General features: G+C 39.8%; 1 protein-coding gene across 1 annotated transcript; it reads left to right on the top strand.

Moving 5' to 3' along the window:
- LOC109999182 (polycystin-1-like protein 1) lies at window positions 1-26,505 on the top strand. The gene is made up of 54 exons (XM_065949158.1): window positions 1-98; window positions 694-809; window positions 985-1,269; window positions 2,218-2,379; window positions 2,512-2,816; window positions 5,122-5,281; window positions 5,661-5,826; window positions 6,033-6,272; window positions 7,284-7,416; window positions 7,503-7,706; window positions 7,816-7,997; window positions 8,097-8,300; window positions 8,961-9,124; window positions 9,231-9,449; window positions 9,919-10,174; window positions 11,166-11,212; window positions 11,294-11,473; window positions 11,564-11,641; window positions 11,912-12,054; window positions 12,536-12,656; window positions 12,769-12,901; window positions 13,328-13,520; window positions 13,681-13,737; window positions 13,829-14,200; window positions 14,302-14,544; window positions 14,618-14,731; window positions 14,840-14,991; window positions 15,140-15,240; window positions 15,570-15,768; window positions 15,877-15,960; window positions 16,294-16,501; window positions 17,999-18,105; window positions 18,250-18,349; window positions 18,442-18,570; window positions 18,649-18,822; window positions 18,919-19,105; window positions 19,511-19,605; window positions 19,713-20,179; window positions 20,350-20,434; window positions 20,539-20,724; window positions 20,801-20,919; window positions 21,002-21,115; window positions 21,248-21,356; window positions 21,561-21,620; window positions 22,333-22,499; window positions 22,644-22,893; window positions 23,027-23,131; window positions 23,460-23,600; window positions 23,928-24,062; window positions 24,339-24,551; window positions 24,710-24,874; window positions 25,368-25,535; window positions 25,653-25,750; window positions 25,866-26,505. The coding sequence occupies exons 1-54, from the start codon at window positions 1-3 to the stop codon at window positions 26,224-26,226; spliced, it is 9,054 nt and encodes a 3,017-aa protein (XP_065805230.1). The 3' UTR covers window positions 26,227-26,505.
- The last annotated feature ends 188 nt before the right edge of the window (window positions 26,506-26,693 follow it).

Raw genomic sequence — 26,693 nt, 5'->3', positions numbered from 1 at the left:
ATGGGGTGCGTTCACGGCAGCAGCAGCAGACTTTACGCACCCGAAGGAGCGCGTGACCTTGACCCGGTAGCCTGCTGTGCGCGCTGCCTGGATGAGGGGTAAGCTTTAAATGGACGTTGAAGTTGATGCATTTCAGCTAAACATGAGCTTGTTAAAATCAAGAAGAAAATCCACTAAATTATTTGTGTTTTTATAATTTTGTTGTTGTTGTAAATATGGCCTTTTTGCCTCATGGTAACAGCAGAATTGTGCCACTAAGAGTCCTATATTAGAGTTATCCTACATATGGAAACATATTTTAATATTCCTCCTGTATGTGTACAATTGTGCATGTGTGTAAAAAAAAAAAATCAAAAACCATGCCAGTTAAAAAGGTTAAATGGCATAAAATTTCATTTTCTTGCATTGCTTCTTCTTTTTATGACAAACATCAGAAAATAAGCTCGAGGTGGTTACAGTTTTTTTATTTAAAGGCATTTTTTAAGTAACGCAAGCGCCTTAAAAAAACATCATGGTTTATGGGCTCATAGACATCATGTTGGAAGTGTGTAGCCTATTTATTGTTTGCTATATTATAATTGATACTTCCTCTCTTAAAGTGTCAACCAGATATAGTCACGAGCACTCTGTTTTTGTAGTGAATTTAGATGAGCTCGTTTAATTTGTATTACATTGTAATATTTGTTGTTAAAGGTACCCAGTTGCAGCTTTGACCTCAGAGGCTTGTTTCTGTGGCAACTGTCAACATGGTTTGGTGGCCAGTGAGTGTTTGAACACATCCTACAGTGGAGAGATGAAGGATGTCCCAGGTGAGAGAAAAAAGACAAAGGTGAGGCAGACTTCTGACTTCTTTAGTTTCAGGTTCTAACAAGGGCTTCTGTTTCAGATCCTGGTGCACGAGTGAAGGAGAAAAAACCCCATGTGTCTTGGTAATTAAACCAGCTGAATTCAGTTTGAGTAAATGTTTCAAAGTTATATGTGTGTGAATCTGGCATGTCGGAACAGAGCCTGAAACTTTTATTTGTTTGAGGTTTTTTTTTCTCTTTTCTTTTCTTTTCTTTTCTTTTCTTTTCTTTTCTTTTCTTTTCTTTTCTAGTGCCCTCTCCTTGCCGGTTGGATGTGGAGAGAAGAGTGTGGCTTTCTACAGAACTGAAGGACCATTTCTGAGCAGCGTCCGGCTCTCCATCTCTCCAGACAGAGTGCAGGTTGGGAAGACTTTTGTTGTGGAAGTTTCTGGAAAACTGGCAGGACGTCCCAACCAGCCCACAGGTCAGACTGTACTTACTTTTACACGGATGGGAACATGACTATCTGAACTTCTGCATGTGATGTTAATTATTTATGGTACTGCAAACAGCTTTTTGTTTTTAATAAATCAATTTATTACTTGAGATGTGAACTAAATATGAGTTTAAAAACAGCACGTTGTGTGCCACATTGTAATTGCTGTTTCTGCTGTACATTCAGCATTTTGATTATGGTAACTTAAATTAAAAAAAAAAAAAAAAAATCAAGTAAAGAGGTGTGAGCCTTTTATTGAATAATTCTAATAAAATATGATAAAGCAAGTCATCGATCATATTGTTATTTCTTTAACATATATATAACATTACTATTGCACAAGAATCCTCCAACTCCAGACAAAACATATATGAAGACTTATTTTTGGAATATTTGTATGTCAACTTTAGGAGTTTCTTTTTTTATAAACAAAAAAATGCACTTGCTGAATTAAAAAAACAAATCAAGCAAAAAAAAAAAAGGGATAGGTCTGCATGTCTTCATTTTAACTAAAGAAAAGCTGCACAAAGGTAACACACTGCTTATTTTTTTCTCAACAACTGCAGACATATTATTTCATGTGATTAAAAATAACGTTTTAAATAATAATGTCTTAATATTTTTCAAGATGCGTTCAGTTAATTATTTTAGATAGGGTAACCCAACAAGAACTGCTCGACATCAGCTGCAAAAAGAAAGAAAGAATTATTTCTGAGATAATATTCAATCTGTTATGTGTTTGACAACATTTCCTGTGCTGGGTTGAGAGTTTTCAAATGGAAGAAAAATATTCACACATGGAGAAAATAAATCTCATGAGACTTGATCCATATTTACTGAATTTCAAAACGGTTGTAGAATAAATTACTGTTTTTTTAAATCACTGCATAAAAATGATTTCTTGTGTGTCTGTGTGTGGGTTTTTTTTTCTTCCAGGGATTCCGGGAGTGGGAGGGACAGAGCTTTCTTTTGTCAACATTGAGTTTGAGAATCCGACCCCTAAAGGTCAAAGTCCACGCCATGTCAGAGTGTTCGATGACGGCTCCTTTTCTTGGTCAGCTGATTGGATTTTTGAAACTCCAGGAAAATATAAACTCAGTAGGTCAAAGGGAGAAAACAGTTTGTGTTATAGATAATAACCGTTTGACTAATAATGAAATAAATAGCAGGTTGTATTATTCTGTAGTAACACTCTGTCTCCCTTCTTCTTCTACTCTTTATCCTGTTTAGACATCAGTGTCTCCAACCCGCTCTCCTCTCTCTCCTCCACCCTCCACCTCTCTGTCATGCAGCCGTCTCCACTCAGCTTAGTGATCTCACTACTACACGGACCCCTGGGTGTCCCCTCTCTACAGGCACACTCAAAAAATGGGACCGTGGAGGCAGTATATCAGGGCGACCCTGTCACACTGCAGGCACACCTGGTTGATGGTTTACCGGCAGAGTTTATTTGGTGTTTTATTCCAGAGGACAAAGAGGAAAACATGAGGTGTATAAAGACAGCTTCCAGCTCAGACTGTGTGAACAGCACTGTGGTGAGTATAACACTGCTAGGTCATAAAGAAAAATCTCAAAATCAAAATTATTCTGCATTTAAGGCTGAAATTCTCTTTTTCTGTAACTCATGACCGAGCTAAATGAAGACACTTCACACAAATGTTTCACCAACAAGAGCTCATCTTTTACTTTTTAAAAGGACTTTTAAGCAATTCAGGGATGTTGAGGTCAACCTGATTATTTGGACAGGCACGTTTATGAATGCTTGATTACTATGAATATCAAAGAGATTAGCACCCTTTTAATATCATGGCCTCAAATATGGAGAAAATAATCAGGGCTGTTTGAAAATTAAAAATGTAGATAATGTTCTTTCACATTCATGATGTATTATGTAGACTGTATGTTGAATTAAGATTAGTCCAAATTTTTTATTGCTGATCAGTGGCGCTGATCGCCTAGCGGTTAGGTCGCGCCCCATGTACGGAGGCTCCAGTTAAGTGGGCAGCCCGGGTCCAAGTCTGATGTCTTGACCTCTCTCCTGATTTCCTACACTGTCCCATCAAATAAAGTCAAAAAGCTCCAAAGTAATATCTTAAAAAAATAAATAAATAAATGAAATAAAGGATGATCTTAAAAAGACAACTCTGAAAACTGGGAGATTTTTGCTGTAACGGACCCAAACTCTGGTCCAATAGCAGGAGCAGATCTCAAAAATAAGATATGTGATACATATTTGACTTTCATTAAATTAATTAAGCATTTTTTATTTAAGGTGTCAAAGGCTAGCAACCTGACTTTATCCAATAACTTACTGACAACAGGCAACTATTTAGTGAATAAATTACAAACATCTTCACAGCTTCCGTCTTGAGAGAGGTACACAAGCAAACCTAGATGTACACGTTTCTTTGATTGCCTTAACAAAACACTAAAATGGGCCACACCCTGGTTTACAGAGAGATGCACCAATCAGTTAATGTGCAAACCTTGCATCCTCTTGGGACTGATGTGGTTAAAGAGAGAAATGCTGTTATATTGCTGAGGAAATTTGAATTTGGAGCTCCCCAAGAGAGATTATTTTTTCATAAATCATTTTGAAGGAAAAGCCTCAAGAAATTCAAATGAGGAAATGTTAAGAATTGATGAGGTCTCTGTAAGCATGCTGTTTGCAGTTCTTTGGTGGTGATTCTATCATTTGTTGATTTTAGTCAACACAAGAAGGAGTTTAAAAATAATGTCAAGGGTTATAGACAGTACTAGTTAAATAGCAGTAATATTTCATATCAATCAACTTTGTATCTTCCATAGCAGTGCGCTGTCATGTTTTTATTCTGATGAATTGATATATCTAATACTAATATCTCCAGCTCTGGACCTTTGAGACAGAGGGAGTTCATGTGGTGTCAGCGAACGCCTCCAGTCCCATTGGATGGACACAGGAGACCGTACATGTCGTGAGTGCTCTGCTATAATTCAATGAACATGTCCTCCTTGTGTTTATAAATGATTTAAGACAATGCTTGTATGTATGTATGTATGTCTCTTATTGTAAACTAATCCTATGGAAAGGCCAAAACCATAAAAATATGTTTTTCAGTTCAGTCCAGCGCACTGGATCCTGTTGTAGACATGGATCTTTTCAATATAGTTTTCTTTTAAAATAGGCCTTAGTACTTTGTTGAAAAAAAACAAAACTCTGGAGTATTTTAAAGTGTGCTGATTGCTGATATTTTGTCAGAACCACAGACATTCAATCGGTTATTTTATATTGAAAATGTCAGAAATGTGGAAATTTATTCTCATTAATCAAGCTGAGCAACATCCAACATGTAGCTGCAATTGCAGCCTTTGTTTCACTTTTTTTTTAAAGTACAGGGCCTTGTTTTTTCTTTTCGCCTGTGCCTCGATTATTTCTTTAAATTGCTGGGCACTGTAGATCTTGTAGTGAATGTGGAGTTTTTTCTGCAGTGGATTAATTCACCTTCGTTCAAACAAAAAGAGTTTATGGTAGAGGGCTCAGTTCAGTTCAGACAGAAGGATGGTGTATGGGATTTTGTTCAAATTAAAATAGAAATACCTTGTGGGGCTGTTTGACAGAAGAATATGTTTTTTTTGCAGCAGGGGAATCAAGTAACTGTTGTTTTAGGTCTTTTTGTAGGATGTCTCAACATTACAAACATCATTACAAATATAAGTATTACCAGGCCAATGTTTGTGTATTCATCTGCATGTATAACATTTGGTGTGTATGTGTGTGTGTGTGTGTGTGTGTGTACGTACTTGTAGGTGGTCGTGTGTCCCGCTGCCTCTGACCTAAGAGGGAATGTATCGGCAAATCAGCCGACTTCAGGAGAGGGCCTTTATGTGGGTGTGGCTTACAAGAACAAAAGCATAACGGTCCACGTTGAGGGGAGCAGGAAGTCGTCACTACCAGTTAGAGTTAATCCAACATGGCAACCACCCGCCAGTCAGAGTCCTGCTCCCAGCCCGGCACATAATGGTGAGGAAGCATTTAAAACTAACACTCACTGAGAAGGGCTATACATCTGAAAGTTACTTTAACATGTTGAAAAAGGAGTTTGGCTTTATTTTCCGTGTTAACTTGAGGCACTTGTTGTAGGGTTTTATATTTGATCAATTTCTAATAATTTTCATTTTTGATAATGACAAACTTCTTAAATAAAAACTTTTTTGCATGCAGATATAGTTCATTCAGGGCCTCGTGCCGTGAGATTTTTCTAAAGCCTATCAATAGAAAGTTATTCAACACAGTTTAAGATAACAGAAGCCAAAATGTGTATCTTACCTCTCTATTATGAATTAATAATGACTTTTGTATTAATATAATGACGATACGATGTCTGTGTTTTTCCTTACAGTCCAGATATATGTAGAAAATCAAGCTTATCCAACAAATGCAGACATAACTCTCCTGGCAGTGGCTCAAGTACCAGACCCTGTGGAGTTCCTCTGGGACTTTGGAGACTCGAGATCAGTCAGAACCACCTCAAGGACTGTCGCTAAAAGATATCAAAAACCTGGACGGTATGAGACACAGATAAAGTATTTAAAGCACTATTTGGATTGTTCCTTAATTTCATAAAATGACTTCAAAAGCAGCAATAAATGGAGACAAAGTATATAGAATTATTATTATATTATTATAATTAGAAAATATTATATTTGCTAGTAATAAGAGTATTATGTATTTTCTTACGCCTCCCATTTGAATCCCCCTCTCTACAATATAGGTATGATGTTATTGTAGTCATGACTAGCAGCCAGACCTCTGTTACCTCCGATGTGTTCTCGCTGGTCATCCAGAGAGCGGTAAGGCTCAACAGGCTGCTCCACCCAGCTTCTGTCCTGCAGAACCAAACAGTTACGTTGGGTTGTCGGGTCAACACTGGGTCTGATCCCACCTTCCTGTGGAGCTTTGGAGACGGATCATCCAAGACGGGACAGAGCACAGAACAGCACGTCTACCACAGGTGAGTTCACCATCAGTACAGATTTAAAATGAGCTTTGTTGTAGATTTAGGTACTTATAATGTATATTTATGTAAAGGTTGGTCAATATGTCACCAGAAAAAAAAAAAATATTTAAGTTACTTGGATTGTTAGCAAAGACCTCTGGGAAATGTAACTTTGAAGCTCCTGTGAGGACCTTTCTGTTTTGTCTATTTTTGCACACCCTGTGGATTTAATGAACAAACTCCTTATAGGAGCTTTAAAATGCAAACATGTTGTCTCATTAAATACCCTGATCACAAATTAAAGCATCCTTATTAAAGTGTGTTTTTTTTTTGTTTTTTTTTACATTTTTGCATTGTACTGAAATGTTGAATAGATTTATTTATATCTACTGAGGGAATAGTGCCAGTTTAATAAATGTAATGTAAAGAAATGTAACTCATATATGTGTTTCTGTCTTTAAAGCTCCTGTGAGTATTTTTTTAAATGTTTATGAAACTGACTGAAATGAATAGTGAGGCCTCTTTATGAGCTACAAAATCAAACAAGGCCTTTAGAAATAACATTGATTAGATCCATATTGTTGATTTTAATAACTGAAACCGCTGCAGCACTCCACCAAAACTTAATTTTATTGTTTTTTTTTTTTTTACATTGTCCTAGGTGAAGATTCTAAATATGTTTGTACTCACAAGAAAGCAGGATGAAACTTTCTGTTTAACAACAATACTTACAAATACAGGATACAATCAGCAAAGATATAAGATGTTCTGATTGGTCCACAGGGGGCACCAAGTCAACAGAAACCGAAAGTCCCTCACAGGAGCTTTGAATAAATATTTCATATATCATTTTTTAAAATCTTCTATCAAGATTGGTACTGACCTTGAAATTTCAATAATGTTGGATTATTTGTTATGGCGCAACTTCACACTGAAGTTTTACAAAGAGGTACTTTTCACATCGTCTTCATTTTGCTTAAAACTTTAATTAGCATTTTTGCCTGTCTGCATTTTTACTCTCTGCAGGACAGGAGAGTTCACAGTGAACGTCACTGTATCTAATCTGGTCAGCTCTGCCCCTTTAAGTAGTCACATCTTCGTTGTGGACCGGCCTTGTCAGCCCCCCCCTGTTAAAAACATGGGTCCTCTCAAACTACAGGTACCTTGTTCCATCAAGTATAACTGAAAATACATGTTAGATTCCCACCGTCACCGTCTTCTCTCATCTTTTCTTTTCTCTTCAAGGTTCCAAGATACGAGACAATCCGTCTTGGGGTGACCTATGAGACTGAAGTGGACTGTGACATTTCAGGCGGCCTTCACTACACGTGGACATTGTTTGACTCTGCAGGACGCATCTTGTCTTTGCGTCTTGTTGACACAAACAGACAGAGCCTTATTCTGCCAAGACATCTCCTGCATTATGACACCTACACTGCTATAGCCAGGGTGAGACGACACAAAAATATCATAGACCTTTAAACTGGGACCTGGAACTCTTTAAAATATGAATGTCCTAGTTGTGTATTTACAGACATTAGTTGTCATTACCCTGCAGGTTCAAGTCATTGGCAGTGTGGTTTACAGTAACTACAGTGTGAGAGTGCAGGTGATACCAAGCCCTCCCGTAGCCTTCATCCAGGGTGGCACAAACATCTACATTAACAACAGACACACTGAGGTGGTAACCCTGGACGGGCAGAGATCTTCTGACCCAGACTTCCCCATGAACTCCATCAGGTACAGGAACACTTTTAATGGCTCTTGTGCTTATTTTCAACAAATTTGAAACATTTTACTCAAATGTCCGTTCACTCTTCTGATTTTTTTTCTCTACAGCTTCAGCTGGAAATGTAGACCCGTCAGCTCCATCGCCGGCTCCTGTTTCCACCAAGACGTTCCCACTTCATCCCCCGTGCTCTCATTTCCGGCTAGTTTCCTAAAAAAAAACTTTGACCAGTTTCAGTTCACGCTCACCGTCCACAGCGGTGAGCGCTCAGCTTCATCAGAGAGCTTTGTCACAGTAACACCCGGTGTGATCAGGTAAGAGCTACTAAATCTCAAGATTGTCTGGGTGTGCATTAGGAAGTAAATTAACCTTTTAAATGCTCCATGACCAGATATTTCAAACAGCTTTCTTGTTCAACATATTTACTGAAAAACAAAGATTAAATGCGATACTTTGAGTTGAATTATATTTCTGTCTAAGATTGGGCAGTACATTAAAGGACCTTGTGACTCTTAATAATCCTATGTGCCAATATTTTAATTTAAAAATACAGCGCTCTAAACACGTTTCTCTTGCAATTGGAATCAGCATGTCACTGTTTCATGACTCTACATGGTGGCACTTGTGACATGGTTTAGAGAAACATGAAGGTAAGAAGTTGAAGAAGAAGTTAAAAGGGGAATGAAAGAAGATGACAGCAGGATATTGTCAGACTTCGTTTAAAAAGAAGTTACAGCATGAAGCATGATACTGACACCAAATTGCAGTGAATAATACATTAATCCTACACTTGACCTTTTTAGTGATCCTTGTTTCATAAGCAGGTGCAGTTGAATGATGAGCGGCAATTATACTTCTATTTTGGGTCACACCAAATTGTATCAGGGCGTGTCTTGTCGCATTGTATTATACCGTGAGTTACCCTGCATTTCCCTCCTTTACTCTTAATGTATATATGAATGTTTCCAATCTAGGAAGGTGTCAGTTTACTGCCTCCAGTGCCAAGAAGATCAGCTGAACTGGGATCAGTCGTTCTCTGTCAGCGCCGAGTGTGAGGGCTGTGATATGTCCTCAGAATCAGTGCAGTACAGCTGGAGTCTGTTCTTAGTCAAAGCATCCTCCAAGCCGGTCATAGAAGGTAAAAAAAAAGAAGATATATGCACCTGGGAATACATTTATTTCCATCTAATAATTTGCAAGTAAAATCTATGAACTGAATTCCTCCTCTTGTGTTCCTACTCTAGTCCCATTTTGTTACACATTGGATCTCAGTGCTCCGTCAACAATCTTGGAGGGTTCTGCAACTTCCCCTCAGTCTCCTGCAACTTCCACCCTGTCTCCACCTGTTAAAGATGCTCTACAGGTCACAATGGCTGTCAATGTATCTAAAACAAGAGCCAGAAAGAGAAATCAGAACCTGGCTGACAGCTCAGTATTATTGAAAAATAACAGAAAGAAATCAAGTAAGCAGTAAAACAGCAGGGCTGGTACTTCATACGCCATGTGAAACAGATGAATTGGATTGTTTTTTTGCACTGAAATTGAAAAAAAAAAAAAACAGCCTACCAGTAAACTTCTCATTTCTTCCTCACACAGGTTTGACAAAAACTGAGCTTCTCTCCTCTGTAGTCAACCTAGAAACAGCAGGCTCGGGTAAGCTTGGGAAGCTGTGTGATTTTCAATGGTGCTGCTACCGTTTGAAGTTTAAAGTGGAGGTGGTATAATTTGTCAACTGTAGTGAAGAAGACTTTGAAAATGTAACACATACATGCATACATGCTTACAATTAAAAATAAAAAAAAAAGCCTAAAAGCATTTTCAGCATGCACATCATTATGGAAAATCAACAAGAAATAATGGTGTGCAAGGTTAAAGTTACAGTCAAAAGGACAGTTTATGAATAATTTAACAGCTTTTCCTCTTTATGTCCAGGAGAGGAGCCCTTTTATCGCCCTCAGGGGGAGTTTGACCCTCCAGAGCCTTTGTACTCCTCCACTGAATACCAGACTCTTGCCCTTGACAACAGCAGCGTCCTATATCCAGACCACTTTGGACTGAGTGACGTTATCAGTGAAATGCAAATAGATTCGGACTCCTCTGCTGACTGGGAGCTTTCTTTTCCTGTCCTGGAGAGTGATGACTTGGAAGGCCAAATAGGTGAGACAAAACTGGTCCCTCTGCTCTGGCAGTCCCAGAAATGTGGTCTTTTAATGACACATTAAAAGGCCAGCACACCTCCATGTGGTATTTCATAAGTCATTCTGGGTAACTAGACCAAAGCCAGCTAAGAAACTCTATTAACCAATAAAAGCAATAAGGGTGTGGCTTTTCCCAGGCTAACAACTGTAACAAAGTTAACAAGCGCTGAAGGAGCTGTCAATCAAGGACAATCAGTACATGGCCATGATCCTGAGAAGATTTATAATTAGGGCACAATTAAAAAACACCTGTACAGGCGTGCTTTAAGTGTGTTTAGGGTCTTTAAACCAGCTTTTATTGATGATTTGTCCACTTGGGGGCTTTGCTGTACTCAGTGTTGTGTTTTTAAAGTGTTCTTTAATGTAATGTAATGTTTGTGCCTTGTCAAAGGAGAATTTCGGTCTCTATCTATCTATCTATCTTAGCTAACAGTGCGCCTCTAGCAGATAGGGGGCAGCATTAGCTTCATTTTGAGTCGTTCCTCCTGTCACCTGATGAAGTCACTGACTTTTTAATCTCAACCAACTCCTGTTGTTAATATTTTGCAGTTTCCTAAGTCTGCTAAATTTGCTAAATTATTAAGCTAGTTACGTTGTCTATTTGGCCGTTTGATGCCGCTAGCAATGAAGTAAGCTTATGAGAGCTTTTTGTTCTGGAAGAAAGCTGCCTGCTGTGTCTAAAAAAATAAAGCTACATATTAGCTTGATAGCTAAAGTGAAGTAAAATTATTTAATTACACGTATTACATTAAACATTAGTCATATTATCCACTGTTTGATATTCATAGAAGTCAAAGTGGAGATTGTTTTCTAACCTGCAAATTTCCAAGAGAAAACTTTCAGAAACAGCAACCGAAAACCACCCAGTTATAACACATGATCATAACACATATAACATCTGGTGCAGGTATTCAGAATGTAACTACAACATATTAACACAGCTGATCCTTTTACAGATTCAGATTATGACCTTCTCTTCAGGATCCCAGAGGAAGGAGAGCCAGGGATTTCAGCAGGTCGACCTACAGGTACAGTAACCTTCGAGTCTTTGTTTGCACAGAATCTCCTCAGTGTGAGGTCGTGTTTTGACCCATGTTTGTGTGTATCAGGTGCAGCTGGTGAGACCTTCAGTCTAGGAGATGATTCAGTGTTTGATCCAGCATTGCATGAAGATGAAGGAAGTAATCTGGTCGATGACAGGCCGCTGGTCGCAGTCCACGAACCAACCTTACTGGATCTACCTCGAGATGAAGTGGACAGGAGTGTTTTTGAGTCCTACACTTACACAGGTTCATAATTTACTAAATACAATGAGACACATTTTCTTCCTTCTTTACCTCTCCCAACCCTGCAAAATGAGTTTCTCTTTCCATTTCCAGGAATTTCCTCTCCTCTGCTCAGCTTCAGGCCGTTCAGCCTGAGACCTGGCAGCAGATACATGTTGGAGGTCACTGCCAGTAAGTCTTTCATCATGCATTAGAGACAGTCTTGAGGACTTTTTTTTTCACACATAAGAAGCTTATATTACCGACTTGTTGAGGCTAAAAGTTATTTTAATGTGGAAAGCAATCATCATGGAAATCTTGATCTTGATCTTGAGTTATGTTTGTAAATGTTTCTTAACAAAATGTAGAAATTCGAATTGATCGTATTGTCTGGTAATATTGATGCAGGATAGATTGGATGGATAACTGGATGCTAATCGGATTGTTGCATGTTGTACTCAGAGTCTCATGACAGTTATCTGGGCCGGACTCAGCTGTTCCTAAAAACCAACCCTGCTCCAAAAGGCATGACGTGTCAGGTGCAGCCAATCAGAGGAATAGAGCTCTTTACACACTTCAGCATCTTCTGCACCTCGGGGAGAGAGGTATCTTCTGTCTCATACAGCTAAAAAAAATATATATATGAAGATTAAAGGGAGCAAGCTCTGAAAATCACAACTTATTCCACCTTGAATGTTGGACCAAATTACTTTTATCAATTTTCTTTAGGAAACATTTGCAAGTATTCTTCTGGTATAGGAAAAGGGCACATTTTCTCTTATTCGACGGAAGAGTTGGTTATATCTTTGTACACTCTTAAGGATAACTACTGGTATGTTCTCTACTTGGAGAGTTTAAGTTTTTATAAACTTCAATACTTGCTCTAAAATGTGTTTATGTACCATGTGATTTAAAATTTTTTTATTTCTCTCTGCCATATTTTCACAGAAACACACACCATGCGCTGTACAAACATACACATTTTTTTTGACGATAAAGAGAATTTTACACTTTGCAAATGAGCACATTGTGTGTGTTCTGTGTATGTTTACCCTCACATGTTTTTATTTGTTGCGTCTGCTAAAGGATTTAGTGTACGAGTACAGCTTCAGTGTAGGAGACAGACCTCCCAGGATGCTGTATGTGGGCAGAGACTTCCAGTACTACTTCAGCCTTCCTGCTGGTGACCCTGATGATGGCTTTAAAGGTGAATACATACACATACACAGAGAGGCATCACAAGGTCGCATCAAGATGACATCTAGTCATAGCAGAAATTTCCTTTGATTACCCTGCTGAAAGTTCTTTCGTTCCTGCAGTAACTATTTACACCGTGATCAGAAGCAGCATCGGTGGGGCGGCTACTAAACCCTGTCCTGTAGGCGTCCGAGTCCAGCCAAGATTCTTCAGAGACAACTCTTCCTCTTTTCATCTTGATCCTGATCTGGAGCTGTAAGAATCACCATGGCCTCACATCATATCAGGATTGTAGTCATGCATATGTTGCAGCTTTTTGTCAGAGGTTTACTCCATATAACACTGTTCAATGTCAGTTTGCAGAAAATGATGGATAATTGCAGACCGTTGCATACTTTAGGTGCTAGCTACAAACATAAATTTAGTCACTAGATAATAAGACTGTTTATGGAGTTTGTAAAACTTTGTTGCTCATCAATATTCATTTTAATTACCCAATACAAATCTAAGAGGATATTTTGTTGTTGCTAAAAGAAAAAAAGGACATTCATGAACGCTTCATACATCCTTCGTTTGTCAACTCTTGTGTTAGAATCATGTGTAAAGTTCTGCATTTTAATGAGTTATTGTCTTCATATTTTAGAGTACATGGTTGTGCGATCAGTGTCTCTTTCTCTTTAGTTCAGAGGCAGGTCTCAGGAATTTATCAGCTTTGATGCAGCTTGGGAACACTTTAGAGATTCGCAACTACGTCAGCCTCCTCACCGGCATCCTGAACAGACTCAGCCGGGACACTGAGGCAAACACACACATGCAGAGACGCACACGCAATGTGCTTATCTGCACATTGTGTGAGCTAGAGAGCAGTGAAGAGGTACACACACACACACACACACACACACACACACACACACAGTCTTTATTACAATGAATCCCTTGAGTTATTTTGATACTCTGATCCTGCCGCTCAGAGTTACATTGAACATTTGTTCCATTTTGTACTGCATTTTCATAACCCTGAATTTCAATCCTAGGCGTCGATGGTAGACAGCATCTGCATTCTTAAAAATCTTCTGCATGTGACACATCAGGTAAGTGAAACGTCGTCTCTTTTAGTGGACTTTCACTGATGTAGAAACACAGACGAAAGGTGATTTCTCATTCTTGCTTTGTTCTGTTAAGGTCTCATTAGCAAGTGCAAGGAGAGTGACGGCTCATGTTCAGGACATCTCGGAGCGGTTATCGCAAGCCAGAGCTCCAGGTGGGTACCATCTGAACCAAGAGACACTCAACACCCTGGTGACCCTGCTCTCATATAGCCTGCAAGCTGCTGTTAACAGTAATGACCTCTCGTCAGAAAAGTTCAACAGTGGTGACACTAAACAGGCTTTAGGACCGGACTCGCGCAATGAATACATTAGAAATGGCCTGTCTGGTGGCTGCATACCCGGCTCATCCCCTGGTGTTTACATAGAAACACTTGGATCCATTTCAACAAAGCAGATGATGCAAGTTGTAGATGAGATTCTGCACACTGCTACAGACCTGGTGCTGGTAAGAAAAAAAGAACCATTCCCCTCTGCATGCCTACTCATCAGCCAACATGTTTTCATATGCATTCCTCCTTTTATCGCCATTATTCTGTCCTTTTCTAGAGGAACATCTTGTTTAACGAGGCCGAGGAGGTCAGAGTCAGCTCCACTTTTATCGACTTACACGGCAGACACCAAAACCAAACCTCCACAGTGGTCAGCATTGGTTCGAGCACCTTCTACCTGCCACCCTCCCTCATCCAGCTCCTGTTTGGTCATAGTAGAGAGACTCAGAGGTCATGTGTGCTCAGCTTGCTGACCAAGTTCAGCCACAGCCCTTACACCTGGGCTCACCACCCTGGAAAGGTTAGACTGCTGTGACATGACTCGAAATTAAACGTTGAAGGCATTGCTCTAATTTTCCTTTGCTGATTTTCAGCTGAGTGGACCAGTGATGGAGCTGAGCCTATACAAGTGCAGCACAAAGAGAAAGATTCCTGTTCACTCCCTTATTCAGCCAATAATCATCGAGTTGCAGCCACCACAGAGGAACGTATGTCACCTTTTCTGTTTTTCTCCGTTTTCAGGATTAGCACCATATCGCTACAGCAGAGCACATTGTTTGTCAAATGATGTTGTGATGAAATCCTTTTTTTTGCAGAAGAGCTCTATTAAGGAGCACAGTCTCCTGCGCAGCCAAATCAACTACCACAGCTTCAGGATTACCCAGGAGCACTTGCAGCAGGCCATCCAGCTTAGTGTGGTGTTCAGGCCATCGCTTGACAAGGCATTTCCCATCATGTTGCTCTTCAGGTAGACGTTCCGGGTTTGCACATTACAGTCACCATCATGTACTATGTAGAACATTATAACAAGATGATATAGCCTCGATGAGTTTTGGTGTAAAAGGCGAAAAAAATGTGACACATAAACAACCAAAGAGTCCTTGTTGTTGTTGCAGAATGTTTGAGAGGCCGACTCCCAGCATGCACCGTCTGCTCAAGATTCACCACTGGGAGAGCAACGCCACGCGTATCACTCTGCCCACATCCTACCTGAGTGGTAAGACTGAAGAAAAATTGGTAAAAAAGTAAATGCAGCTATTGTCTGAGACTACTCAACAGGAAAACAAAGAGTACAAAACACAATGATACAATTAAACATGTTCCATGAATGTAATAGTGATCAGGTAACAAAATACTTAAAATGACTTAGCAACAATAAGCAAACTGTTAAAAAGGTGTTGAGTATGCTTAAGTGAAAGGACACAGATTGGATTAAGTTGGGGTCGTTTTTCATCTTCATCTTTGTTACCCATATGTATAACAAGCCCCTTGTTACCATTAGAAACGTCTCGTGCTCTGTAATGCTAATATCATGAACATTTCTAGCTGCAGGGGTAGGCTACCTGGCCCTGCTGAATGCAGATTTTGAGAAAGCAGCCAGACGCAAGTACATGAGTGAGCAGGTCAGCTACAGTTTCACCGTGGAGAGCAGCCTGTGTTTGTCCTTGGACCACCACAGGAGGGCCTGGACACAACATGGCTGCCAGACACAGCAAGTGGACACCACTGCTGCGGTCAACTGCAGGTAAGGAGAACATCTTCACAGAGGGGAACACAAGTGTGAGAAATAACCGTGTATTTAGTTAAGATTGACATTTTCGAGTGTCGTCTTCCTTGCTGCCATTGATCTCAGTTGTCAGCAGTTGAGACCAGTGACTGTGATGCAGCAGCAGATCCAGAGCAGCCATGACACAGCCGGAGTGGACCCGTTTATAAGGTGACCTCAACCGCATTAGACTTGAATGATGTATTTAACACAGGAAAACAAACACTCTCTGTTACTTTAACTCTTGAAGTAATCATACCTTGTCTTAATGTTGGTTTAGTAAGACACAATAATCATACCTATAATATCATGATGAGTGTAAAGATGTAAGGAATGCTAACCGCTCAAACTGTTTCTTTTTCTGCTGCCATGAGCTGACAGAGAAAAAATACATTTGCCTCTCTGGAAATCATTCTGTGCGCTATAGCCTGCAGTTTGAAGTCTTCTTTGTAATGAGAATAAAATGTTGAGAGTCCATCCTCCTCTCTCTCTCTGTCTCCTCAGTGTGTCCACTAATCTGACAGTGCTGTGTGTGCTGGTGCTGTGTGTGTGCCTGTACGTCCCTGGATTGGTGGTGTGTACGCGGGCTGATGTCGCCTCTGAGGTGAACCAAAGAGTCCACTTTCTGTCTGACAACTCGCCTCGTGACCCATATCTTTACGCTGTCACAGTCCACACCGGTCCTTGCTCTGTCGCCTGTATGAGTGCAAAGGTAGCGTTTATTTTGAATCCTTTAAACACACACATTAAAAAACTAACAAAATGTGTGTCTTCAATGTTTGTACAGTATTTCTTTTTTTTAAAATTGCCAGTAAATGATTGTCTCATCTTACTCCCCATGTCTTGTCCATGTAACAAACACAGACAGTAATATTGATAATAATATAATTTATATAATATATAATAATTGATTATATTGATTGTTGATTAATTGTGTGTGTGTGTGTGTGTGTGTGTGTGTGTGTGTGTGTGTGTGTGTGTGTGTGTGTGTGTGTGTGTGTGTCTTGGGACAGATGTGTGTGTGTGTGTGTGTGTGTGTATATCATGACCACACATCCTATAACTATCCTACAACTAGAAGTTGATTTATCTTAGCTTCTTTTCTATCGGTGCTGCGGTGTCTTGGAGTTAGTTGATGTGCTATTAGATTTTAGTCATCTAGTAGATCAACTTCTCCGTCAATTTGAACAGTTCCACTCAGAAACGGGTAGAGTCCAGCAGTGTTGAATGAAACGAGTAAGTTGTGGATCACTTTATCTTTTGTGTTCACCTTTTTTTTTTTTCTAAAGTCTCCTCGAGCTTTCTTCAAATTTCTTCTGAACGCGACACCGTTGTCTTTGAACAGGCTTAGTATTTCAAGTTATTTTTCTCTTTTTAGTCATCTCTTATTGCTCTTGTCCTTGGGCTTGTAGTCTCGACACATGCTGCCAACATGAGTCCAACCCTTTTTTTCCCCTGTTTTTCCCTCTTTTTAGACATTTTCTCTATGCTTTCTTTCTTTGATGGGTTTTTGACACCGAGAATTCTTTCTGGAGTTACAATTATGGTTCAACACAGTTTCACACAATTTTCAGCTTTTGTAATGTAAGGATATGATTGCGGTGCATAAGTGATTTTGCAGTATAATCGGTATATTCACCCATATGCAACACTTTGTTTTATGAGTAACTCTTCCCAATGTATGTGTTCATTTTGTGACAGTATCTAGTTATAATGTGTCCACTATGTGCTATTTTGTCTATCTGCACTCTGCAGATACTCTATGTGTCACGGCAAGCCAGGGCTTCTGCATATATATTATTTCTTTCTTGGATAAAAAAACCTCAGCACTCCGTAAAGGCGGGGGGAGATATGTCACCCTTCTCATGTCTCAGTCTAAGCGGGAGAATGTCCTGGGAGGTGGTTCTTCACTATGTACCCGACTTTATTTACACGTAAAAATGGGTCACTGAACTGCTGTACCAGGTAACAAGGTTAACAATAGCGCACAACATTCAGGAACACTTAGCTGGCTTGAAAGTAAAAAACCACTAGAACAAATTTGAGCTCTTCGATAGGTATTTACAAAGTATGTTTTTTCAGAAAGTAAAGATTAAAATGGTTGTTAAACGGGAACCTATGTTTCTGTGTTTGATCTTTTTCTACAAATGTATTGGTTGGTTCCTCAGACATTACCTGCTGAGCAAACTTATCTGTTTTGGTTCACCAGGTTTACATAGTGCTGAATGGTAAAGATGGGATCTCACAGACAAAAGAACTACAAGTCCCAGGATGCACCTTGTTCAGGAAAAACACACAAGATACATTTATATTAAGGTAAAATCTAAATATTACTTTCAACAAGTTCAAAAGGTCTTGATGTCTGGTATTTTACAAATTGCACTGCTATCCATTTTACTGAAATAATACATCTTAACACATTAAACTCCGACTAAGTATTTTCTTTCTCTGTAACCGCAGTGCAGCTGACTGTCTGGGCCCAGTATGGGGGGTTCACATCTGGCATGACAACTCTGGCCCCTCCCCGACCTGGCACCTTAAAAATGTGGAGGTATCTGAGGTTAGTCTATTTGTTATTTAATGTGCTCTTTCCTCAGTGTTTGGTATTTCACTTCTACCTCCAAGATGGATTGCTTTCTACTTTTCAAACAGGTGAACATAGGGAATGTAAGAGGGCGTTCTTGGCTCTTTGTTGGCGAGTGCTGGCTAGCTGTGAATAAAGGGGACGGTCGGGTGGAGAGAATGCTGCTAGTTTGCAACCAGGGACTCGGCTTTGTTAAGGTGGAGTGCTCAAATACACAAATATTTTCCTCATATTTTCCTCTTATCTTCTGTTAATGTGTGCATGCATTCTTGCAGATGTTGTGTCTCAAGCTATCGGACTACTTTGTCGACCATCACGTGTGGATGTCTGTACACAGTCGTCCCTGCCCCAACCCTTTCACATACACTCAAAGACTTAGCGTTTGCCTGCTGCTCCTGATGGGCTATGCATGTGTCAACACAATAATCATATCTCAAATGGATGATCGGGTTTGTCTATAAAACCTTTCAAATTAAAGATTCGGTCTACAATAGTAAGAAAACGTGTAACCCATATTACCTTTGTTCCTGATCCCCTGTTTACAGTCGCTGTTAGAGGCGGGCATCGTTGATGTTTCAGCTGTTTCCGTGACAACAGGAATATTAAGTGTGGTGGCTGTGTTGCCTGCAGGAGCGTTGATATCTTTCCTGTTTCGGCTGTGCGACGTCAAATTGGCAGAGTCAAACGGCCAACACACAAACGGCACAAACAGTGAAAAGATCTTTTTTGAAGGTGAGCTCTTTTTTTTAAAGGTTTTACTTTGGGGCTTTTTTAATGCTTTTATGTAGAGACAGGACATGGAATAGAGGCAGAAACCAGGGAGAGAGAGAGAGTGGGGAATGACAAGCAGGAAAGGAGCCACAGATCAGATTCGAACCTGGGCCGCCCACCTGAAAACTACAGCCTTGATACATGGATGGTGTTTTGTATACCCCCCTTTAAAAAAAAAAAAAAAAAACAGTACAAAAAAAGACCCTCCAGGTTCTGAAGTATTTGAGTCTTGAATATTTTCTTAATGTTTTTGAATGCCACTCGAATATAAACTCATTTTGGAATAGACCTAATATATATGAGAATCACTCCAATAAGCCACATATTTCTCATCATGTCATCATTAGGTTTTTTTTCTCCTCACAGATGCTCAGTCAGTGACTGATAGTGTATTTGAGCCTCATCTCTTCTGGAGTAGTCTTCAGCGGTGGGCCCAGGAAGCGTGGAGGAACAAACACCAGGTAACACCTGGAGAATCAATATTTTTCCCTCTTCTGTTCTTTTACTTTCTCCTTTTCATCACACAGCCATTCTCTTCCCTTTCTGACCCTTCTTGTTTGTGTTGCAGGGCGCGGACCTGGAGTCAGTTTATTCTACGAACACAGATAAAGAACCTGTAATCCAAACAGATGTGGCCATAAAAAAGGAACATGCTTTTGAAGTTGAGAATACGAAATCAGCATTTCAAAATGTGTCCCTGATTACTGAGGGGCCCGATGTTGATGCACCTCAGGGAAAAGTGTTAGGTCTTTTAAGTGAAAGCAGTGGGTTTCATGGAACCAAACCAGCTCTTTTGTCCAGTACGAGGGCGGGCGATGAAGCTATTCAGAGGGATAAAGTTCCTCAAGAAAAAAAGGAGGAAGGCAGCCATTACCAGGCAATCTGGTCCAATTACAGCAGACGTCAAGACAACGTTGCCAGGCTCAAAAGGAGAGGATTCAGACCAATATCCCAGTGGAGTCACTATCTGGCCTGGACCCTGTGTCTGCTGTTGTCTCTCTGCAGCCTGGGGCTCTCTGTAGTGCTGGGAACGAGGTAGCACATACAGTACACAATACCATTAAATGGATTATTGAAAATTGAATGAATGATTGTGGCAAGAGCTGTCAGTTATGCCTCATTGATAATTGCTTTTAAATCACGATTTATGTCCTTTGTTATAACTGCATGTGTCGAAATGTTTTGTGTTTGTTTTCTTCTTTTAGGTTCAGCAGCAGCCAGGTTCTGCTTTGGATACACTCCCTTTTGATCTGCCTGATGTGTTGCATCTTCTTCATTCAACCAGCTGTGGTAAACTAATGCAGGCCGTCTTTCAAACTTGTTAAAAAAAAAAGTTTGTAAAACCGAGACAGTTTGAAAATCAGCTCTTTACACTTTCTCTTTTTCTCTTGCAGATAGTCGCGGTGGCAGTGGTTGTCTCATTTTGGTACAGAAAAAGAGCAGACTTTCACAGTTTCTCCAGAGTCACAGATGTTGAGACAGAGGTTTCAAAACTGCCGAGTCCCGATGGTTCTTATCAACAAGAAGATCCGTTTAGTAAAACTGCCTTTCCTCTGAAGAGATGCACAAACCACGAAAAGGTGATAGACACACTCTGCCATTATTTGATTCTCATCTATCCTGTTTTTTTAAATTCAACATACCTCTGATTGACAGCTGCTTGGAGCTCGCCAGCGTGCCCGGTTCCTTCATCACGTACGCCCGTCAACACTAGCAGAACTAAAGAAAACGCGTGGGAAGAAAAAAAGAGAGACTCTAATCCGCAAAACCCTCAGGTATGAAGCTGTGTATATGTACACCTGTGTGTATTTGATTTAAAGCTGTATAAGGAATCATCCCCTTTTTCTTGTCTTTCAGGGATCTGTCGGTCTGTTTCTCCATGTTTTTTCTAATACTATGCATAAATTATGGCAGCTCACTGACAGCTGATTATAACCACCTCAACAAAGCAGTGAGAAAACAGTTGATAAGGTAATATCTGCACACACACACACACACACACACACACACACACACACACACACACACACACACACACACACACACACACGTTATCTCTTTCTTTGTTTCTATTACTTTCTGATTAACACACTCTTTCAACAGGGGCCATGATAAGTCCTTTATGTCCATACAAAAACATGACGACTGGTGGACGTGGACACACAGCCGCCTCCTTCATTTACTGTACAAAAATGCATCAACCACAACCAAGGTGAGCGACAACAACCCGTGCAGTGTTTCACAACCTTAGAATGATTCATCTTGATCATGTAATGAAATCTCTACAATCCACTGTAAGACATGTAACTGCTATGTAAAGATTTTTATGTTTCATTAGTATGAAATCAAACAAACGTTTCACCCTTTTTTTTTTTTTTTTTTTTTTACTGCTCAATGGTTTGATTTCATCCAACAGTCAAACGTCTTGATTGGAGAGCCAATCCTGTGGAAGATGGACAAGTCCCGCTTATTCCAGGTCAATAAAAGAAACACAAATACTGCATACCTCTATAAGTCATAAATGTTTACTTGCCTAAATTCATTGTAACCTGGGGGGGGGGGGGGGTGCCTGTGGACTAGTGGTTAGAGCCTGTTCCCCATGTACGGAAGCTATGGTCCTCGAAGCCGGTGGCCCAGGTTCAAATCTGACCTGTGGCTCTCTTTCTGCATGTCATTCCTCACTACCTCTCTTTTTCTGACTCTATCCACTGTACTACCTCTAAAAATAAAGACTTACAACTCCCAAAAATAAACCTTTAAAAAAAATATAAATTTTATCCGAAACATCTTGATAAAAATGACAGAAAAATGTATAGAATTCCATAAATGTTGGATTGTCACACAGGGAAATAAATATGAATAACTAAACTAAAAAAAAAAAAAAAACAGTCAATTTCTTTATGATTCAAGACATTACACTGCTGTGTTGTAAACAATGTCTTCCTGTAGAGGGTGCTGTGTTATAACCTTGAGTCAAAGCCACATGCACACAGTAGCTATATTGTAGTAATGCATGTCAGTCAGCGGAGATTAAAGTACATTGCAGTGACAGATGTATTAATTCAGCTCAAATTTGAAAAGCAACCCTGTGCTTTACGTTTCTTGAAGCAACCACTGACTCACTGTTTTACCTTTGATTGTCCTGACTGTGAGTATTCTGACTGACTGTGCTTCGTATGGCTGCTCAGCTCCCGAGCATGACTCCCATGCCAGAGTGTCTTCGTTCATTCATGTCTGGAACATCCACTCAACCACACTCCGGTGTCTTTGTTCCCACAACAAATCCTTCAAGGACATGTGGCCAGCTGGGCTGCTACTTTGGACAAAGTGTTGAAGTCGGCTTAGGCCACAGGAAGTGAGAAACACACAGATACACACATGATAAAAATAGTTGAGTTACCCAAGCGTTTTCTCTGCTGACATGATTTCCTGATGTTTTTTTTTTTTTTTTTTTTTTTTACACCCTCACTTCTGTAAATACCTCATCATCATTGTTCAGTTTGTCCCTCTGCAGGTCTGATGCTGCGTCCAAACTGAAGCTCCTGAGTTCAGGTGGATGGCTGGGCAGACAGACAGCAGCTGTGAAAGTCCAGTTCACCTTGTTCAGTCCTGCACTCAACTTATTTACCGGTGTGACGATGCTGGCTGAGCAGAGCCCGACAGGTGTCCTCCTGCCCTCTGCCAAAGTCCAGTCAGTTAGGGTGTATCACACCCCTGCTGTGTGGGACTATGTCACTATGGTGTGCCAGGTAAAAAAAAAATCATCTACTCTCAAAACCAAATAGAGTCTACACACAACAATGTTCCCAAAATTCATTTGCTTCAGTTGGTTATAAAAGAGAATACCAACAAAACTGGATGCTTTTTCTTCATCCGCTCCAGCTCCTCTTCCTTCTCTTGTCTCTGCTGCAACTCTGGGATCAGGTGTACTCTGTAGGGCAGGAAGGGCTGTTTGGATACTCGAGGAGGCCCTGCAGCTGGCTAGAAGTGAGTCCACCACATATGCTCAAAACACAGAAGTCATACTGCTTATTGTGAGACAAAAAAAACATTAAAGGACCTCCAGCAAGCTTTAACATACAAATACACGACAACAATACACAGTCAACACACACACGCAGAAACGAGATCACAATGACCTGAAAGGGCAAAGCAACCTCTAGCTCTTGAACAAACACAACTGTGAAGTTATTCACACACAAAAGGTCAAGCACACAGCATGACCTTGGCTGCACAAACTATAAGGAAGTGGTTTTGCTTTATTCTGCTGTAGAATTAAACCTCTTCCTCTCTCTGTCTCACTCTTTTTCTGCAGGTCAGTTTGCTGATAGTAACCCTTGTGTATTACTCTTATTACATCTATCACTCTGCAATTGTCTTGGACATAGTGGAGCTGCTGCAGAGACACAACCACAGAAGACATGTTGATGTCGTACTTCTGGCAACCTGTGAACAAGTGAGAGAAAGAAGGAGGGGAGAGGCAGGAAAAACAAATATTAAATGTTGACAGTACCATTCACTCCCTGTCCTGCTGTAATTAAATAAACTACCTCCTCTTAAAAAGAAAGAGCCTTATTTTTATTATTAATTTGATTCAATTCAACAATATCATGAAACCCTCACATTTAACTTTACATGCGTAATCATGTTTGTATAAAAACACGTTTGTAGTTTTTGTTAGACACGCCTTTATTAAATACAAGATGGTGAATTCAGATGTCAAACGTGCTTTACAAACATAACATGAATGATTCACAGTGGTGATGTCTTCTTGTGTTTGCAGCATATCCGCATTCTGGGCGGAGTTCTGCTCTTCCTCCTCACCGTGAAGTGTGCGACTGTGTTGAGGGTGATCAGGACGTTTGCCACCTCTGCTGCACTCCTCACTCGCACGCTTTACAGACTTTTATGGCCAATGGTAAAAACACTGTGCAGCAACACCTGCCAGAAAAAGGCCCTATATTGTCAGCAATAGCTACTGTCGTTTTAGAAAAAGCTGGGTTTAAATTTTTAAATTCTGTATTCATTTATTATGTCATCAGAAGATGTTGAGAAATGTCATGAAACTATCAGTGAGGTAATTGTACAATTCTGTGAGAATATCCTTTTGGCACAGAAACACATCATTATTCTCCTTCAGTGATCATTTAGTTCTGGCGGAAAACATGGAAATGGTTTCTCTCTTCTGTCTTAGATTACAGGTCTTATCCTGATGGTGGCGCTGTCCTGCGTGGGGAATCTCCTACTTGTGAAAAGCTCCTGGGCCTTCAGTTTACCTTCCCGCTCACCTCAGACACGCCTCAGTCATTACTGGAGTCACAGGGCCTTAAAGTGCCCCCTCCTTTCTGAGCGTGATCTCCTTTACCGAGGAGCTCTCTATCTGTCCTCCATTGTGTGGACAGCAGGGGTAAATATAAACCATGAAACCTTTTTTTCCCCCATACATTTTGTGAATGAAAGACTAGAAGACAAACGTAATGTTTAATAAATCAGTCAGTAAAAATGCAGTATTCATCTGTGGTTTTTTCTAACAGTAGTCTGTCTTTTTTTTTTTTTTTTTTGCAGACTCTAGGTGTTGTGTCATCAGTGTTCAGAAGTGCCAAAGCATCTCGAACCAGGGGGAATGTCTTCACTGTGACAGAATTAACCGATTACATCAGACAGAGAGTCTCTGAGTTTACAGGGCATGCACGAAGACAATCATTGACTGAAAATCAAGTGGAAAGGAGGGTAAAGAAAAAGCAGCTCAGTCTAGTTAGATTAAAAATTCTCTAAAAAAAAAAGATTAACATTGTTTTTTCAAAAAAAATCATTTTAATTTTAAAGTGTATCTATATCATTGTTATGCTTTTTAACCTGCATCTCTTTGTCAAACTACCTGTGTCTGAATCATATGGACTACAGTCAGGTTATTGATAGATGTGGATGTTTGCTTTTAATTGGCTGCAGTTATAGTACTGTGCAAGGTCAAGCTGCAGCTTTGTTTTAATCACCATCCATTTTTAAGATACAACCAGAAAATACAGGAACATTTTATGTACGCAAAATAATATTTATCCTGCTGAAAAATCAAACTGTTCCGAATCAGCCACTTTGCAGAAAAAGGGCATCACAACATTTCTAAATCAACAAATCTGAAGGTGGCCTTAACATTTACATTTGTAGAGTTAACGGTTTTCTCGGTTCAGAAATGAATAATCGTGTTTTTTTTTTCTTTTTTCAGACTTATCACCTTGAGGAGTTTGAAGGCTTAGTGGATGAACTTTTGTTTAAACTCAACGTCCTCTCAAACAGTCTGCACCTCACGCTGCCCCCCAAAGCCCATCACTACAGGGAGGAGGACAGTCCTCACACCTCACCAATACAGGAGCCTCCTGACTTAGATGCACAGGTGACTTTGCCTCCTTTACAAAAAAATAAAACAAAGCGCTCTTACACAATGTATTATTTGACATGTCGTCTTGAGAGAAAATGGTGTTTGAATGAACACTGGGTGATTCTGCTTCAGGACTCTGTGAGACCACTACCATCAGAAGAGACCATGTCTAATGATCACACAGATGTTAGTGGCCACGTGGAAACCCTTTCTCCATCTTACTTGCTCAGGTAATGATTTTGTATGCAGACTGTCTCTATGTTAGTTATAAGAAAACATTTAAACATCTTTAATTGCAAAATGATACAATATCACAGGTTTTTCTTCATGGGAATGAATTACCAGGTCCAGACTTGAACCGGAGATACTGACACTCCAGCAACAGAGAAACCAACGGGGAGACGATTGCTTCTCCAACACTGCTTTTGCATCACATAATTCACAGCAACCTGATACAATAACAGAAGAAAATCCAAAAGACAGAGAGCTTGAGACTTATTTCAATGTTCAAAATTGCGTCTCCCCTCCAGGGTCAGCATCACTGATTACAGTTTGTTCAGATGATGATCCTGAGAAGGAAGTTGACCAGACGACCAGAAGAGATTACAGCTGCTGGTTGAGTATAACTCAGGCCACTCATACCGAGGTGGTGTTGGAGGTTCTTGTACATGAGGCACCTGAGAGTCTACCGTCATATAAACAGTAGGGTCCTGCTGCAGGTAACATTATCATATATAATGATACTATTTGCTATGCGCTTGGGATTTCACTGCATCTCCTTAACTAGCAAATAATGTAATCTGGATCAAATAAACATATGAAATAAGCCGTCCCATTCTGGTAGGTACTCAAAAAAACCGTTCAATTAAATTTAGTAACTACCTGTGGCTTTTTTTTTTTTATTACTTTTTAAGAATCCTTTACTTTCTATTATTGCAACCTGTCATTTAAATTTGATTGTAATAAAAAAAAGATGTATGCATTAGAGTTGTGTGTTGCTGTTTGGTTTAGCATCATCTGTTAAAAAAAAAAAAAGAAAAAGACTTGGTGTCATCTTTACATTTTATATGAATGTTCTGTGATTACACCTGAGATGTGTGGTATTTAACAATCTGTTTCTTAGGCTTTAAAGAGAAATTGCGATGAAGATACATTGTTTTTTTTCTTTTTTTT

This window comes from Labrus bergylta, chromosome 20 (genome assembly GCF_963930695.1).
Source record: "Labrus bergylta chromosome 20, fLabBer1.1, whole genome shotgun sequence".
In the NCBI taxonomy this organism is placed as follows: Eukaryota; Metazoa; Chordata; class Actinopteri; order Labriformes; family Labridae; genus Labrus; species Labrus bergylta.
The sequence above is the reverse complement of the archived record's forward strand: the minus strand, read 5'-3'. Positions and strand labels throughout refer to the sequence as shown.

Coding starts and splice junctions, on each gene's coding strand:
- LOC109999182 (XM_065949158.1), top strand. CDS start 1: ATGGGGTGCGTTCACGGCAGCAGCAGCAGACTTTACGCACCCGAAGGA. Junction 20,725..20,800: donor GATGCACAAACCACGAAAAG/GTGATAGACACA, acceptor TCTGATTGACAG/CTGCTTGGAGCTCGCCAGCG. Junction 22,500..22,643: donor GTCGGCTTAGGCCACAGGAA/GTGAGAAACACA, acceptor ATCATTGTTCAG/TTTGTCCCTCTGCAGGTCTG.